The sequence below is a fragment of the Ursus arctos genome, unplaced genomic scaffold (assembly GCF_023065955.2).
Source record: "Ursus arctos isolate Adak ecotype North America unplaced genomic scaffold, UrsArc2.0 scaffold_1, whole genome shotgun sequence".
Taxonomy (NCBI): domain Eukaryota; kingdom Metazoa; phylum Chordata; class Mammalia; order Carnivora; family Ursidae; genus Ursus; species Ursus arctos.
The window spans coordinates 53,233,355-53,251,232 of record NW_026622763.1 but is presented as its reverse complement, the minus strand read 5'-3'; the positions used below and the strand labels follow the sequence as shown (position 1 = coordinate 53,251,232).

General features: G+C 34.5%; 1 protein-coding gene across 2 annotated transcripts in view; it reads left to right on the top strand.

Annotated features, from left to right (window-relative positions):
• The window catches only part of OLA1 (Obg like ATPase 1), a 170,780-nt gene that overhangs the window by 110,647 nt on the left and 42,255 nt on the right, over positions 1-17,878 (top strand). For both annotated transcript variants that reach the window (XM_026492535.4, XM_026492536.4), the window contains 2 exons: positions 8,578-8,658; positions 8,978-9,075. In XM_026492535.4, coding sequence (XP_026348320.1) covers positions 8,578-8,658; positions 8,978-9,075 — 179 coding nt within the window. The remainder of the gene's footprint in view (positions 1-8,577; positions 8,659-8,977; positions 9,076-17,878) is intronic.

The following is a 17,878-nucleotide window of genomic DNA, read 5'->3' as shown; positions in this document are numbered from 1 at the left end:
AAAAGCAAGCATCTGATTGCCTCAGTTTACTCCCATTTTTGCAGAGTTTTTTTCACCTAAGACCACTTCATAGGTCAAGTACCCACCAATTCCATCCATGAGACTGTTTTTGGGTAGGACTGTTTCCTCCTCAAACCTCTTATTTATGCCCACTCCCTGTTTCGTCCATCCTTACCTTCAGGAGATGACCTTGCCTCCTACTTCAGAGATCAAAATAAAAGCTACCAGACAGGAATTCACTCAGTGTTCACTCCTCTTAATCTGTGGCTAGTTATTCCAGTTCTTTGGATCCTATCATGTCCTAACTTTTCAGAATGTCCAAACTTTTCAGATGACTATTAGTCATCCTTTCTTTTTTCCCCCCTTCATTGCCTTTAAATTACTTTATTGAGATAAATTCACATATCATAAAGCTTACCCTTAATATCCAGTGGTTTTAGTGTATTCACTCACAAGTTGTGTTTTAATCACCAATAATCCCTTCTTTCTTGTATATACAACTTGTCCCTCTCAAGCCAGATCGTTTTCTTTTTAACAATTTAAAGGTATCCTTTTCAATCTTGTGGGGAAGCACTTCTTTCTCAGTATTGCACACCTTGTCCTTCATTTACCATATTTTCACTTCCCTTCTTCTTAAAAACCTCTTGAGAGGGTTATTTTTTCTACCTTGTAATAACTCAGTCTAATCTACCTACCCATCACACTCAAACAGGTTTCGCCAGGGTCATCAGTGACGTCTGCATTTTTAAATCTAGTGGACATTTTCAGTCATTGTGATTAAGACAGTCAAAGATAGACAAATTGATCATGGAACAGAATGGATATACAGACACAAATACAATTTGATTTGTGGTGAAGATGGTACTGCAGAGTAACAGAAATGAACGATTTTCTTAAGAAATGGTGTTGGGTCAGTTGTATATCCTGTGGGAGAGAAAATAAATCCTCACCCACCTCACCACTATACAAAAAAAGTAAAGTCTACATAGAGTAAAAAGTGAAAATGAAACTCCTACAGAATAAAACATCTATTATATAGCATAAAATATTTTCTTAACCCTATAATAGACAAATATTTTTTTAAGCAAGATACAAAAAGCAGTAATCATAAAGGAAAATATTTTATTTTTTTAAGGATTTATTTATTTATTTCAGAGAGAGGGAGAACAGTTGCGTGTGCACGTGGTGGGGAGGGGCTGGGAGAAGGAGAGAGAGAGTCTCAAGCAGACTCCCGCTGAGTGCGGAGCCTGATGTGGAGCTTGGCCACCACCTGAGCCAAAACCAAGAGTTGGACACTCAACTGACTGCACCACCCAGGTGCCCCTAAAGGAAAAGATTTTAAAATTGGACTATATTCACATTAAGACTTCTGGTAAACAAGAGAGAGAAAAGGTAAGCTACAGAGTGAGAGAAGATATTTGCAGCATCTAACAAAGAACTTATCTACAGAATATGCAGAGAGCTACAAATAAATAAGGAAAAGATAGCCCATTAGAAAAATGGGCAAAAGATTTGAACATGTACTTCATGGGAGAGGAAATCCTCCATTAATCATTAGGGAAATGCAGATTCAGACTACACCCTAAATTAAGAGCACTGACAATACCAAGCGTTGGAAAGAAAACCGATTAGCAGTATATTCTAAATTTGGGTAAATGTATGATCTATTAATAGAGCCCCTCCAGTCTTAGGTATATACTCAAGAGAAATGCATGTACAAATTTACTGAAATACATGTACAAGAATGTTTATGGCAGCTTTATTCATAATAGCTTTTAAAGTATAAACTATCTTAAGTGTCCAACAGTGGTATGGATAAATACACTGTGGAATATTCCTGCAAGGGAATATTACATGACAAAGAAGATATGTACTACTGGTACATCTAGCAACATGGATGAATTTCACTATGTTGAACAAGAGAAGCTAGACACAAGATAATACATATTGTATGATTCCATTTCTGTAAATTTCAGTAACAGGCTAATGTGTGATGCAAAAAAAGCCAGGATAGTGATTATCCCTGGAAAAGAGTGAAACATTGTGACTGCATTGCTAATAGTATTCTGTGTATTGCTCAGAGTAGTTAGAGGTATGTGTTCATTCTGTGATGCTTCATCAAGCTAGATACTTATGTAGTTTACACTGAGTATATTTGATACTTTAGTATAACCCTTTCTCAAGTTTGACATTCAAACCACTGATTATCTTCTGCTTATATCAGTTGAATTTTCAATCTTGATTTTTATTTTCTTTCATTTTCTACTTTCTACTTAGATTTTGGTTTCCTTATAAATTTTTCTTAGTTTGTCAACTCTCTTAACATTTCATCCATTTTTTTGCCATTACTCTTTTCTCGTTATGGCCTCATGCTCCTGTTTCATAGAGTTCTGCCAAGTATGCCAGATAATTCATTAAGAGGGTGTGTGTGCATGCACACGTGCATGATCATTGTCTTCTTCCTTTCTGACATTCCTTTTTCAGTAGCCTTTTTATTAAAATCAAATTTGTGGACTCTGCACCCCACCCCCACCCTCCTTCCTTGAACATGTAAAATCCATTCAGACTGATTTACAGGAATCATACAGGATTGTTGCCTTCTTCTTTTTAGTAACGTTCAAGTCCTCTTGAAATCTATACTCAAGAATGAATTGGGTGTCCATTCTGATCGCCACTCAACTGATGGCTGACAGGCCAAGAGCTTTGCTCTGTTTAAGTTCTCACTGTTTACTTCAGTGAATCACATAACTGAAAACCCACAACTACCAACATACATTCTACCCAGATTATTGGTAGAATTAACCTATTATTTCAAATCTTGGATGACATCTTCTTTACACATGCGTGCACGCACACACACAGCCGTGCAGAGCATTGCTGCCAGTTGTCTTAGTTGAGTCTTTTGTTGATACTTTTCTGGGAGTTTTAGTCACTCAAGTATGTAAAAAGATGGTAGTCAAGGATCAGTACTCTGGTCTCCATAAACAGCATTCATTTAGTAGAGCAACAAATGTTTAATATTCTGATTAGGGCAGATCCTAAATATCCAGTTAGAACATACAATGGAGGTCTGTTTCATGAGAGAAAACATAGATTGGTCTTTCCTCAACTCGGGATATTTAAAGGGGATACTCTGGGTTGGAACAAGAAGAAGCTGTATTACTGGATTCCTAGCCAGACTATTTTGAGCTGAAGCCCTGACCCCCATTATTTTGGTCTGAGTGCATTGTTGACTGTGTATTAGTATTAGTTAGAAGCCACCTAACCAGCACAGATCAGCTCATCTGGGTGTCAGTATCAGGTATTGGGATAGTGGATTTGGCTAGAGGGAAGTATCAGACTTGGAAGCTATAATTATTACAGAATAAGAGTGAGTCACCATGATAAATTGCCAGGTCTTATCTATTTAGTCCTCATATTTTAGGATTACAGATGGTGAGCAGTGAATAAAGTCCTCCCTTCCCCCTCACGCTGTAAATATCTTTTTTTTCCCTGTTGTAAAGGTGATGTTTTTTGGTTAAAAATAAATAAAAGAGCATTGTAGTTTTTAAAAAGAAGGCAGAAAGGGAAAGTTTCTCCGGTATTCAATCTTCTAGAAATTTCTATCACTAACAATTTGGTATGGCAGTATTCGGTTTCATTATTTGAGTGCATTTGTTTGTATGTATTATATATAGTTTCAAAACCACAAATGGAATCACATTATACATTCTGCCATAAATAATAATACTTAGTACCTATTGAGTATTTACTGTGTACCTGGAGCTGAAGCAGTTACTTTACACGTATTTTCTCACTTAATCCTCATAATCACCCTGTGTTGAATTGGAGTTATCCCAATTTTATAAAAACAGAATTAGAGATGTCAAGTAACTGTTCCAAAATTACACAGGTAGAAAGTGGTAGAGTCAGAACTCAAGCCCAAATCTTTTTGATGGCAAAATTCATATTCTTAACTTTATTTTGTTGTTCTGAACCTGCTTTTTTCACTTAGCAATGCATTTTGGACATTTTCCCATGCAAATGTACGTATAGCTAGGTCTTATCTTGATAAAAACCGTTCTGTTATATGAATGTCCCATAATATATTAGCAAATCTCCAATTAATGGTTTTTTAGGTTGTTCCTAATCCAAATCTCTCTTCTTATGTTAGTATCACACTATTCTGATTACTATAGCTTTATGGTTTAATACATAGCAAGGCAAGTCATGTATTTTTCTCTTTAAATATTTTGTACTCTTAAGCAGTTCATATTTTTAGAATAATGATATATTCAATTTGTAACATTCTCCAACATCCCTGTTATGATTTTAACTAGAATTCTGTCATACGTTATAGTGGCTAGAATTTTTGTCAGCATGGTGTTGATCAGTAAAAATGAATTTTGAGTGAGGGTCTGGCTGAAACAAGTGTTAAGTTAGTGTCTTTGGACCTCAGGTCTGGGAGTCCATGGACCTAGAATGTTTATTTAATTGGCTGTTGTTGGAGCATTTGAGTATTGCTACAAAGTCACTCACAACCCTGATTCTTGGATTTTGGGATGAGGAATTCCTTTTAAAAGCATTTGGAAGATATGTGCCATCATCCCTCAAAGGCACATAAACGTAGAACTTTATATACAATTTCATGGTGTTAGGGAAACCCTGAAATCTATTTTTGGGTCACAGATTAACAATTCTTGCTATGGAAACTGAAGAATACCAAAACAGAGAAATCTAGTATGTGGTCTAGGAAAGTCAGTTATGTTATTGTGTGCAAAGAAAAATACCATTTTTGTGATACATAGATTGACAATCAGGTATTATTAATCCCGAATAGTAGGATTTTAAATTTCCCTGATGACCTTGGACCAAGAATGAGGACCTGGAGTAACAACCTTGGGAATAACAAGGCTAAACAAAGAGCAATTGGAAAAACTGTAAGGAAGACAAATAGGCCAGGGTGATTGGACAGAACATGAATTTTTGAGTCACTTAGACCTGAACTTGAATCTTAGCTCTGCAGCTTACTGGCTTTGTAAATCTAGGCAAATCACACGTTCTCTGTGAGCCTATATACATTACAGCTGCTATGAACAACAATAATAAAATACATCAAGAAAATAGAGCATTTCTTAAGTTAAATGTGAGACTATTAGTAAGAAGAGTCAAAGCAGATGAGTGAGGAATTCAAGGTGAGTTTGGATTTTCCTTTTAGTTAAAAGGTAGTTGTTTAGTAAAAACTAGTTCTTCTTAAGACTAGACGCCTGAATTGAGATTTTACTAAGAAAGCCAGTATTGTTGGTAAACCTTGAGAAATTTGAAGACGAGGACTAATGAACAATATTCAGATTGGAGAAGATGTGTATGTGCTTTAAGGGAGTACCCAAGAGATTATGTTGCCATTTTGCAGATGACTAATATTTAATCTTTCAGCTGTCATAATAACGATGGCAACAGCTCACATTGATTGAGAACTTACTCTGTGCCAAGGACTGTGCTAAACGCGTTACATGCATTATCTCTTTTGCTCTTAAGTAGATAGTGTCATCATCTATGTAATCAATGAAGTAATAAGTGACAGACCTTGTAAATGGCAGACCTAGGATTTATTTTCACACTTAAGCATTAAGCTATTACCTCTCCCATTAGTATACTCACACCACTGCAAAATAACCAAAAAGTTCAAATATCCAGGAAGTTTTGCATAATCTTCATTATGTGTATAGGATTTTGAAAGTGAGGACTTTGTTAAAGTTATCAGAACAAAAGTTCTCCTCCTACATCTGTATCTCTACATGATGATGTTGCTAAAGAAATTAATAAAATCCTAAAGTAACTTCTGATGCCTCGAGCATTAAGGTGTTTCTGTGTTTTTATTGTATTCCAAATTGTAAGGAGTAGGGTAAGTATGTATTAGATTATTTTCTCAGGTAACTATATTCAGTTAACTGGAACCTTTTATTCTCACCGTAAGTATTAGAGTGTGTGTGTGTGTGTGTGTGTGTGTGTGTGTGTGTATGCATAAGAAAAATTTTAGTCCATTAAGTATTATATACAAATTTGTCCAAATGTTTTCTTTCATCTGATTAGAAATTTTTCAGATAAGGAACATAAAACATCTTTTAATTTTTTGCTAAAATTAAAACGAAGTCTAATGTAAGAAAAACAGCACATCGCAACTATACCATATAATGATCATTTATGTATGATATTCTTACCTGAACGTGATCTTTTTTGTCTTAAATAAACTGGCGTCTTTTAATAATCTGTCTTTTCTTGGCTGTTAAATCTTTATGGGGCTAATGAAGAGTATTGGGTAAAAAAGAAAACATTTTAAATTTTGAAACATTTTTACTTTGAACTCGTCAAATATTTGGTTATACTCTATAAATTTTTCTTAAAGGGTTTGAATGTGGCTTTAATGAATAAAGTTTGAGAACTTTAATTATGAACAAATTCTCTTTAAAATTTGACTGTTTCTAATTGGTAGTATAATGTGTTGGTGTGAGGAGAAAAAAAAAAAAAAAACTAATGCCAAAAAGATTATGTGATAAGATTTCAGTGTCTGGAGTGATTGTGTAGTTAATTTAAAATGGAAGAGAAATACTGAAATTCCTTCACTAGTGATCATCGTTTATGGAGGCCCTTTGGTTTTGTAAAAATGTTTATAGTTACAAAAGTATTTTATACTTTTTATATGATTAAAATTTAATTTCCTTCCTTATTTTTGGTTTGGCTTTCTTTTGTCTATTTTCTTCTCTTTTCTTTCTTTAATTGAAAAAACTAATGGAACCAAATATAAGATGGTACCACTGTTTTCTCCTTCTTTTGTATAATCTTGTTGCGTGTCTCTACATAAGCTGTTCTGGCCACTCATCATAGTAACCAGCTGGGCCATTTCACCTGCTGGAGCCATTAAAGAGGACTCTCTCCCCCTAGATTAATCCCCTCCGACATTAGTTTTTTGCACTGACAACTGGAGCAGGCATTCAGAATTTGCAGGTGGCCAGTGTGACGCACATAATTGCCTACAATTTTAGGCAATGAATAAAAATGGTCTACATTACTTGTCAAAGGTTGTATATGCAGTGCCAAGTGAGATCTATGGGAAGCCTTTTAGGGTTTAAAGAACAGTTAATAGCAAGGCTGCACAGGGCTTTTTTAATCATAATGCATTTGTAATATAGCACTTTGATCTTCTCCTTGTAGGAAATGGTGTTACATTAGCCACTTTTAAACATTTATGAGTGAAATTCAGTTATAGAAGAGTAAAAGTGATTATTCTTAAGCAGAACATGTTAGATTTCATTAAAAGTTTTCAGCTTGCCCCTTCCTTGTTAAAATCTGTGGGAAGTCCTTTTCCTGGAGAGTTTCAAATCAGGATCTAAGGACATGGAGCTTTTTCCTTATTTTTCCTGTTGGTAACAGCAAGATTTGGAAGGAAGGTATACTAAATATTGAGGTAATTTATACAAGTGGATATTTATAGAAAAATAACTGATTTATGGTAAATACCATCGATGAAAACCTAAAAAATCTATTACTAATAATTGTGTATTACAATAAATTTGTGAGAAATGCATATTTACAGCGTATTCATAAATTATCTTTAACAACAACAACAAAAAACCAGATGACTCTCAAACGCACTTCTTCTGGAAGAGCTAAGTTTGACCTTTCAGACCCAAGAGCCTTTTATTAACACCTGCCTGTAAGAAGAACCTTGCCACACGCAGCTTTTAGATTCAGAACCACAAAACTGATGAGGAAAGACTTGAAGGGTTCAGTTTGTGTCACTTGCTGTTTGCCGTTTCCATTTCACAGATGATTAATCTTTCTGTGAAGAAAGGCTAGAGAAACAAAGCACATTGGGCTCTTCCTGCAGTTACTCCTTCTGAATGCACACTAGCTTGCTAACTAAAAGGCCTTTAGATTTCCAGCAGAGAGAGATGTTCTGAAAGTGAATGCAGCTGGTTGGAGGTCACCAGTGCAGGGCTCTTGCCATTGTGTAATGGAGGCTTTGGCAGGTTGGGTGGGGGGGGCGGTGTTGGAGCGGGTACAGGAGAAGTGGGCAGGAAGAAGGTGTTGGCAAAAAATTAATTCCGAATTAAAAGGGTTTGGTCAGTCGATTTAATATTTTGGAGGGTAGATCATCAATAATAGGTTCAATTTTGTCTATTTTGTTTGTTTTTCTTTTTAAGGAAAAAATTATAATTCGGTCTTTTTCCAGTATTCCCCCCTCCCTCCATTTCCTAATAGCATGTTTATCTTGCAAGTGGCATCACTAGGTGATGTTGAAATATTATTAGCTCTTACAGTCTTTGGTGTATGTGAATTGTCTTGAAATTTTTAAGAGTGTTACTAATTTTGCTAGTATTCTACATTTTATATATTAAAATGTTAATGCCACAACATTTCATTGGTATTTGGATTTTTAATGAGGTATTAAAAAATAATTATGTGTGTGACATCGTGCCCCTTTCATATAAAATTGACTATTTTTACTTTGAGGATTTGGAAACTTTTAATTTTAGTAGTTAGTATCTAAATGTTTAGTGTCCATCTTGAATTTACTTTTTCCTCAATCTTGTGCAGGATATAATGTGCAAAGTCAAATCCTGGGTTATAGATCAGAAGAAACCTGTTCGCTTCTATCATGATTGGAACGACAAAGAGGTAAGTTATATAAATATCAATCCTTCTATTCCGGCCTTGACTTTGACTTCTTAGAGAACAAATGAGATTTTTCATTGTTTTATGTATTATTACTGTTAATATCTAGTTAAACTTTATTTCTGTCAATGATTGCTTATTCCCAGGCTTGTTATTATTTTCTTTTCCCCTGCTCCTGATATTTCCCCTACTCCTGCTAATCTGTTAGAAACAAGAATTATGAAAATGAAAATGGCTACTTGTTTGAAAAGAGTTTATTTTCAAGTTATTCAATGACTTACTTAACTTTTAAAAGGGATTCTTCCTCTATCTCCCACTTTAGATTGAAGTGTTGAATAAACACTTATTTCTGACTTCAAAACCAATGGTCTACTTGGTTAATCTTTCTGAAAAAGACTACATTAGAAAGAAAAACAAATGGTAAGTTCTTCCCCCTCAGATATATTCAGACATATCCTGTCTCTACCCATACAAACACACATACATATGAGCTATCTTAGATTTTAATGTTTTCCTCCTTATTATTAAAAAGTTTAAAATGGATGAGAAAGCTTCGTCTGGTTTTGTACATTCTGAGATGAATCTCCTAATTGATCTACACTGAGAGAACTTAAAAAACAAACAATTAAATTAGGCAATATTGAATCATGCATATTTACTTATTAAATTTAAATTTAATAGACATTATTGTTTGTTTCCTTTGCAAAATGAGAATAAATGTAGTTAGACCAATAAAACTTTTTAAACTAGGAATTTCTAACTGTGTTGATATTATATGTGGCCTTAAAATACCCATTTGAGATTATAGCTGGGCATAAGTTTTAAAATCCAGATCAAATGCTTTAAAATTTTTTTTCAATTAAAAAAATTGTGTATGGAAAGGGGAGAAGGAAGATCAGGGATCTATTTCAAATACTTTTAAAGTGTACAGAGGTAAAAACTGCGCACTCATGTGTTGTCATTTTTGACATGTAACCCAAATGTACAAGGTTTTCTTTCATTCACTAATAACTTCAAAAAATCATATATTCATATAACATGTGGACATGTAGACATTTGGCATTGCACTCACTTCGACTTGCCTCACGGGACCCTCAGTATTTTATACTATTAAGTCATACAAACAAATCAAAACTATCCAAAGCAAAATATCTGCGTTCTCCTAAAATATATTGTCGGTTTTTCCCTGTACTTCATTAAGTACTTAGATGCACATGGTTTCAATTTTCCATTAAAAATTCTCATTTCCATATGATATCAAAGAGTGAGAAGCTTTAAACTGAAAAATAAACATTCATAGACTGGAAGCCAAAACAATAATTAATGTCAGATGGTTAACTCCAATAAATGATTAGAATAAATTCTGTGAAATTACTGCAACTAAAAATGCCCTGTTGATATTACTTTAAGACATTTTGTGTTCCTGATAGGAAACTGAATTTGTCCTCTTTATTGGTAGTGTTCTAGAAAGCATAAACTTAACGTGAAAATTCAGTTCTGACTGGTCAGTGTCCTCCAATAGATAATTAACTTTAAAATAATCAGTACTGTCTTGTTTCAGATTCTTATAAATTTGATGATTAATGCGTTAAAAATTGTTACCTTTGGGAAGGAATTTTAAAATTTATTACTTGACCTCAGTTAATAAATCTTATTGTAGTGTGAATGGTAAGGTTTCCTGAGGCTTCATGAAACAATACAGACATCAAAGTTTACATGAGAAGGGATGAGTCAGTTTCCTTGCCCAAAGGGGCTTCTCACACCTGTATTTGGATGATTACAGGTAGAACTCCCTGGCTCTAATTGTATAGTAAATACCATTTCCCAGACCCTAATGGTAGACAGACTGCTTGGGAGACGCCAGTCTGTGATTTAGCTGTCGCCAGACACCCCATGTTTTTTGTGAGACCAGTTGTGATGATGATATGGTTATAGCCAATTGAAAGCAAACTCTTGTCTAAATAGCAAATTTTAATTTATAGAGATGTAGAGGTATGGATGATCCTATTTATAAAACCAAATTTTAGATTTTATATATAACTAATGATCTGGTTTGGGGTTGTGTGTATGTTTGGTGGGGGGAGGATCAGATCTTGTGGAAGTTAGTGTAATTGTAGCTGAAAGATCAAAGACTGGGTAACTGAGTGATGTTCCAGAAGAGAATTTACCACATAGCCATTTTCTGTACAGTTTCTGCCGCCTGCTGTTCCTATTTTCCCTCAAGCTAGCCATTGACTACCCCCTGTGCATCCCTGCTCGTAAAAAATGATTGAGGAAGTATTTGTCATGTATTTATGAGTGGGAAACATTGTGTGATAGGGAATGGCGTCTACTGGAGCCAGAAAGATTGCCATTTTCCTTTCATTCAGCCACTCTGCTACAGCTTTAAATCCTCTGTTTATGCAACATAGCCTTTGTATTAAAGTGCAGAATAAATTTTTATTATGAAGGATATGAACACTAGGTTTTCATCGTTTATAACACTGCAAGCAGATGTAAATAGTTAAGATACGTTTTAACTACTTAATCCTTTTAATTTGTGTTAGCATCTCGTTTTTTGGTAGCATTTCTAAGTTCCATTTGCATTAGTTGCTCCTTTAGCAAAAGAAAAAGTTTTTGTTTTTTAAAGTTATTATGTAATATTACTGTTGCAAATTAAGACTGATGCAGGAAGCAGTAATAAATATTTTCATGGGTCTTTTAGATCTAGAAAACTATTTTAAATGGTCAGGAAAGAGGGGGAGGAGGAGGAATTTGTGATTTGGGCCATAAGAGGAAGACTATAGGAAACTGTAGTTTAGTGGGTCACTGTTTCAGACCTAATGAACATTTTAATTACTAGAGTTTACTTTAAATTTAAATGGTAACATTGTTTTTCAATCCTGGAAAAGAAGGAAGCATTTTGAAAGATAAGCCTGTTTTGGTATTGAGTAGGTACATTGACCTATTGAAAGATGTAAACAACTGAAGTCTCACTCCAGACATCTCCTCGCTGTTTTAACAATGTTGAATTAGTCATTTCGTTGATATATGATTAAGCCCCAGCCCCTTGAAGTGCAGCTGACATGGCAGCCGGGTTAGTTACAGTTGTGTTATGGGATCAGATGACAGTAATCAAGATGTTGTAAGGGGAATCCACCGAACCCTTTTTTATTATTACAAATTGCCGTTCTTTGAATGCAGAAGTTGTTGGTGGGTGCCAGTGATTTTTGAACACTTGAGGATTTCATTTTTTAAATACGATCAGTTGTTACTTATAACTAAAATTGTACTGTCTGCCGTATTAATTTTCGTTTGAGATTGCCTACTGAGTTATGGTATCAGGTGGTACAGGACATTAGAACTCTCAATCCATTGCTTAATTAGGGGTTTAAATTTCAATCTTTGCACCTTTGTTGCTCTGTAAGTAGTATATGCCATCCAGTTATGACATCAGTAGAGCAAACTAATTTTAGATATTTTGGATACCTACATAGCTTCCAATTATGTTTCATTTTTGTGTTCTCTTGCCCCATCTTTAAACTATTGGTAAAGGATAATTCCATTTTATTGCTTATTATATACTACATGTTAATATTCAACTGGAAAATATAACATTTAAACATTCAGACTTCTTGTGTGCATTTGTGTGTGTATAAACATGTATATTTGCATATGCCTTGGTGGGCTTGTGGTCACTAAACATTACCCTTTGACTAATATTATATGAGTCCGGTAATCTGGGTATTGAAATTGATTCAAGATAGGTAGACAAATATTTGTCGTCTTTGAAGTTGTTGTGTAATCAAGGGCAGTGTGTCGATTTCACTAACTGAATTCTAAATAGAAAAAGGTTTCATTCTTACTGTTCTGTGATTCAGTCCCCTCATCCCCACTTTCCTGTTTTGGTTAGTTTTCCACATAATTTGTGTGCAACAACTGGAAATAGTTTGGTGATACTATACATTGTATGCCTGGTTAGGGGGAGAATCACGGAATAAATCCAACATTTCCTTGATTTCTCGAACTGTGTGGGAGAATTACAGGTACTGTATCTCAGCAACCCTGCATGAAGAAGGAAGTATATTCATTTTTTACATATAATTTTGTATGTCTGTATATCTATATACACAATACAGATATACATGTATATACATATATCCATATAAAGGTAAAACTATTTCTATAAAACAATTCTAAGAAGTCATCAGTTTCTGACAAGATTATTTACTGAAGCTAGAAATTTATGCTGCTGTGGAAGAATTGCATTGTTACACATTTGATTTACTTGAAACAGTTAAGATGAGAATAAGTAATTATTCTTAAAAAATTATTCATTTTAGTTTAGGAGCTTCTCAAGTAGATTTGAAATTAAGTTTAATTCGCATAAAGTTTTCAGAAACATACCCTGTTGTATAAAGCAAGATTCACATGTATGAGATTTTTAAATGTTTTTATCATCCACTAGTCTGGCAAAGGAGAAGCCCTGAAATATCCATGCAATGTTTTGGGGGGATTATAATTTCTGTTTTTTATCATTTGTGGTTCATACAGTTTTGGGGGGTTGTTGTGTCACCTTCATCTTGAAGTACCTAATATTGTGAAGCCTATGAGAATACATTATTTATTCTGAGTGTGTTCCTACCTACTTCAAATCACAACTGGGAAGTTTATTTTAACATGTGAGGGTTTTTTTTAGCTGAATTAAATTTTATAAGCTATAATTTGTAATGATTTTCATAAATCAAATACTTTTTTAAATGGTGATTCCTTCATGAGAACTGGTGCTTATATGCTCCTTTGACAGATGTGAAGGGGTGATAGAGCAGGTCAAGGGTATTCTGGAAGTCTAAACTAAGCAATTTTTTTAAAATATAGGATTGATTAAATTGGTGAACTTCTGTACAAAATATTCTCAATTTTACTTGTTATAAATGAATCTAAAAATTTTTCTTTAGACCCCTTCTTTGTTTTACAGTCTTTTGTTTTTGCTACTAGATGATTCTCAACTGTCTGCTTTTTAATTTGTATTATGATAAAGCTTTGAAACAGTGTCATATGCACTGTGAGTTAGGATTTCAAATAATTTCCGGTGAGTGGATTTTGTGGAATTAATTATTTTCTAATTTCTTGGATCAGAATCTTGAGAGCTTAAGAGAATATACTAAAGCAAAATAATTTTTTTTTTTATTACAAGAGCTGGAACTTTAAAAGAAGTGTGAGGGAGAAGACCTTTGCTTATTCAGGAATCTTTTTACTTGGAATTTTCTTTTGCGTTTGTACATGTATATACATGTAATAATACTTGTGAATTTCTTTCTGGTTCTCGTTAAATGGATTTTGCATACTCTTTCAGCAATTTCATATTCTTATCAAGTGATATTAGTACCCTAGAGTGCTTAGTCGTAACAAAACCAAGTAACACTCTAATTCCATATTATGAAAAAGATAATTATAGAAGAAATCACATCTTTTTATAGGAATATAATGCTATTTATAATGCTACCCACTGTGGTATGCATTTTAGGAATTTCCCCTGGCTTATTTGGATTTTTGTCCCATACTATTTACAGACAATAATTTCTATTTGCAAAATAGTTCACTGAATTTGAGAAAGCGATACTTTGGGAGGGTCAGTTATTTTCATTAGCACATCTGTTGACTTACTGTTCTGTGAGTGATATAATTAATCGAATATGTCAGGATGTTTATCTTTTTTAAAGTAGCTGAAGAATTTCACAGCATATAGTAGGGAAACGTTTCACAGAATTGTGTCTAGCTTTAAGAGACTAAAGCTCTTTTAAAAACACAAGTGTTCACTTGCCAGAGGGGAGGTCAATGAGGTATGTGTGAAATAGGTGATGGGGGCTAAAATGTACACTTATCATGATGAGCATTGAGTAATGTACAGAACTGTTGAATTACTCTATTCTATATCTGAAACTAATATAACACTGTATGTTAACTATACTGGAATTAAATTTTTTTTGAAAAGGAACAATTAAAATGTTTTCCATACAAAACAAACAAATGTTCTCTAGGATTCTCTCATATGAAATTAAAATATATGTTCTCCATACATGCACAGATACTCATAATCTAAGAAATGAAAGGGAAAGTTTAACTTACATACTGTTTTTCAAATTATAAATGATTCAAGTACACAAAAGAATTAAACTGCCTCTCTACCCCACTTATTTGGTGAATAATTTAAGGACTATTTTTAAAAATTTATATATTTTTAAAAATTTGTGCCCCGGAAATGAAGGACCTCTAGATCAAATTTTATTTCCAAAACTGTGAGTTGAGATGAGCTACACTAATAAGTGGGAGTTTTGACTAGTAGTAGTTGGTAGAAGTGGAGGAGAATTTTGAAGCCTAGAAATTTTAGGACTGTTGGTGGTAGAAGATGTAAGACAGGGCCTTATGAAGGGATTAGAATGGAGCCTTAATGCAGTATACAGGGTCTGAATAACCTTTTCCTAGGAGAAGGCTGTAGAAAAGGAAAGGAGAGGGTGCCATTTTGGGCAGTTTTCATGTTTTGTCTAATATCCTGCTTGTGCAGACTAGGAAAGGAATATTATTTCCACTGCCCTTCATTCCTGTGTTCTCTCCTGTGTTCCCCAGTCACAAGATCTACCTTTGGAGTTAATGTTGTAGTCCAGCTACTACATTATGAGTTAAATAGACTTTTGAAGGCTAGACCAAAATGTTGAGTACCATTGATAACATTGGGTCTATAAAGAAAATGAATCTGGGGTGCCTGGGTGGCTCAGTCAGTTAAGCACCCAGCTCTTGATTTCGGCTCGGGGTTGTGAGATCAAGCCCTGCATCAGGCTGCATGCTGAGTGCGGAGCTTGTTTGGTATTCTCTCTCTCCCTCTGCCCCTCCCTGCTTGCGTGTGCTTTCTCTCTCCCTCTAGAAATAAAATAAAAAATAAAATCTTAAAAAAAAAAAGAAAGAAAATGAATTCTAAGAAACTTTGAGCATATAGTCTATTTATAAATTAGGTAGTGTGTATTATGAGGAATTTTGGTATGTTAAGAACACTGCTACTTTAGAATTTGAAATATTAGTGCAGTGGTCCTTATTTGCTGCTATCTAGGTCGTTGACTGCAAGCAAATTACTTAGTCTTTCATGTATTGAAGACAATTCATCAGAATGTTCACATAAAATGTGTTCTGTATAAACATTATCTCCCAAATTTAATTAGCATACTCAAAAAGAATACAATAATAGAAAAAGGACTTGTTTAGTCTTCTAAATGTATCTTCCGAATATATTCCCTTGGTTTTTCTTTTCATTATATGGATAAAGGAATAAAATGTGTTACATATATGTCTACAGCTGTAGTTTTATGCTTTGGAACAGTTGTACTCCAAAACAAAACGAACAACCGAGAATCATCTCTATTGTACAGTAGCAGTAGCAATTAAATTCCCGTGATACACTCACCATCTTCCATGACTCTGCCCCTATCTCCTTCTCAGATTGGGCTCTGTGACTTTACCATTCACAGCTTAGAGGATTTATTGTTATTTCTTGGCTTCCGTTAGATGAAATCATTGTTTACTACAATAGCATTTTTTTAAATGGCCGTTTATTCTTTAAAAAGCCTTTTAAAATGGTTCCATTGTGATCTTCTATATCTCATATATCTCATTTTCCCTATTTTGAATATGTGTGTGTGTGTGTGTGTGTGTGTGTGTGTGTGTGTGTTGGAGGTGAGGCAGTGAAAGTTAGTAAAGATCATCTCTAAGATTCCCTCTTCCAGTGCTAGAATTTTATGATTTTAAAGAATTGGATTACAGCATATTCACAAAGAAAAGATGCCCATGCAAATATCTAGTACCTTCTCAACCTTCATGTACGGGTTTGTCATGGTAGGATTTTTTTTTCCTGTGGAACTATATAGAGCATTACTGAGGTTGCAAAGACCCAATTTATGAGCAACTTTTCTGGCTGGGTTGGAGATAAGACCTGATCCTTCCCCTACTCTCATTCCCTGTCTCATATCTCTACCCCTTGAAAATAAATCTTTTCTGGGTCTCACCATGTTCAGATCCTTCCTTATAGTGAGTGGCTATTGCTTTGGCTAGAATGAGAACAAAGTGGAAATAAAACCTGTCTGTAGAATTGACATATCTGTATTTGAGGCTAGTTATATGACTCAAACTATTACATTTTTAAATTCTGACGTGACCTGGAAAGCATTTCCCCATCAAAAACAGTAGATTATGAAATACCTTCAAAAGCCTCCTTAACTCACAACATAGTAGAAATAGTGCAGTTTGGATGAGACATATTTGGTATCTGTAACCATTTTTATCACCAATTTTTAAATTCTCCCTTAAAAATATGTTCTAAGGGGGCGCCTTGGTGGCTCAGTCGTTAAGCGTCTGCCTTTGGCTCAGGGCGTGATCCTGGTGTTCTGGGATCGAGCCCCACATCAGGCTTCATCGGTAGGAGTCTGCTTCTTCCTCTCCCGCTCCCCCTGCTTGTGTTCCCTCTCTCGCTGGCTGTCTCTCTCTCTGTCGAATAAATAAATAAAATCTTTAAAAAAAAAAAAGCATTTAAGAAAAATATATGTTCTAAGATAACTGACTTAGGAACTTTGAGTACACCCCTATCTATAAAGTTCAGGGCTGCACACTGATATCCATTCAGTTTTTAAATACTTTCTTAAGAGAAATTAATTTCATAAAAACTATGATTATGAATATACATTTCAAATTTATGTTTCTTATGAAGACTGTGAACTCATTGAGGAGGTGGGAACTATGTTTTCTTTTTCCTTTTGTAAGCAGGTAATCATTGAGCCCTTCTGTGTGTCATGCACCATTTTAGATGGTAAGCAGAAAAAGCCCTTGCCCCTTAAGGCTTATAGTCTTATGGGATAATAGACAACCAGTGAACAAATATTTAATATTTAATGTCAGGAGATAACTAAAACAACGAAGAAAAATAAGGCAGGGGAAGAGAGGTGCCATTTTAGTTAGAGTAGTTAAGGAAGGCCTTTATGAAGTAAAGGAGGGTGCCATGAGAGGATCTGAAGAAAACTCAGTCCAGGGAGAGGGAACAGCAAATGCAAAGGCATGTGTGACAGGGCATTGAAAAAGAGTAAAATCTGAAAACAACCACTTGAAAAGAACTTTGTAAATTCTTATTCAGATACATTGCAAGTAAATAGATTTTAAAACATATCCTAAATATGTTGTAAAAGTGAATTGTTTTTAAGAATGG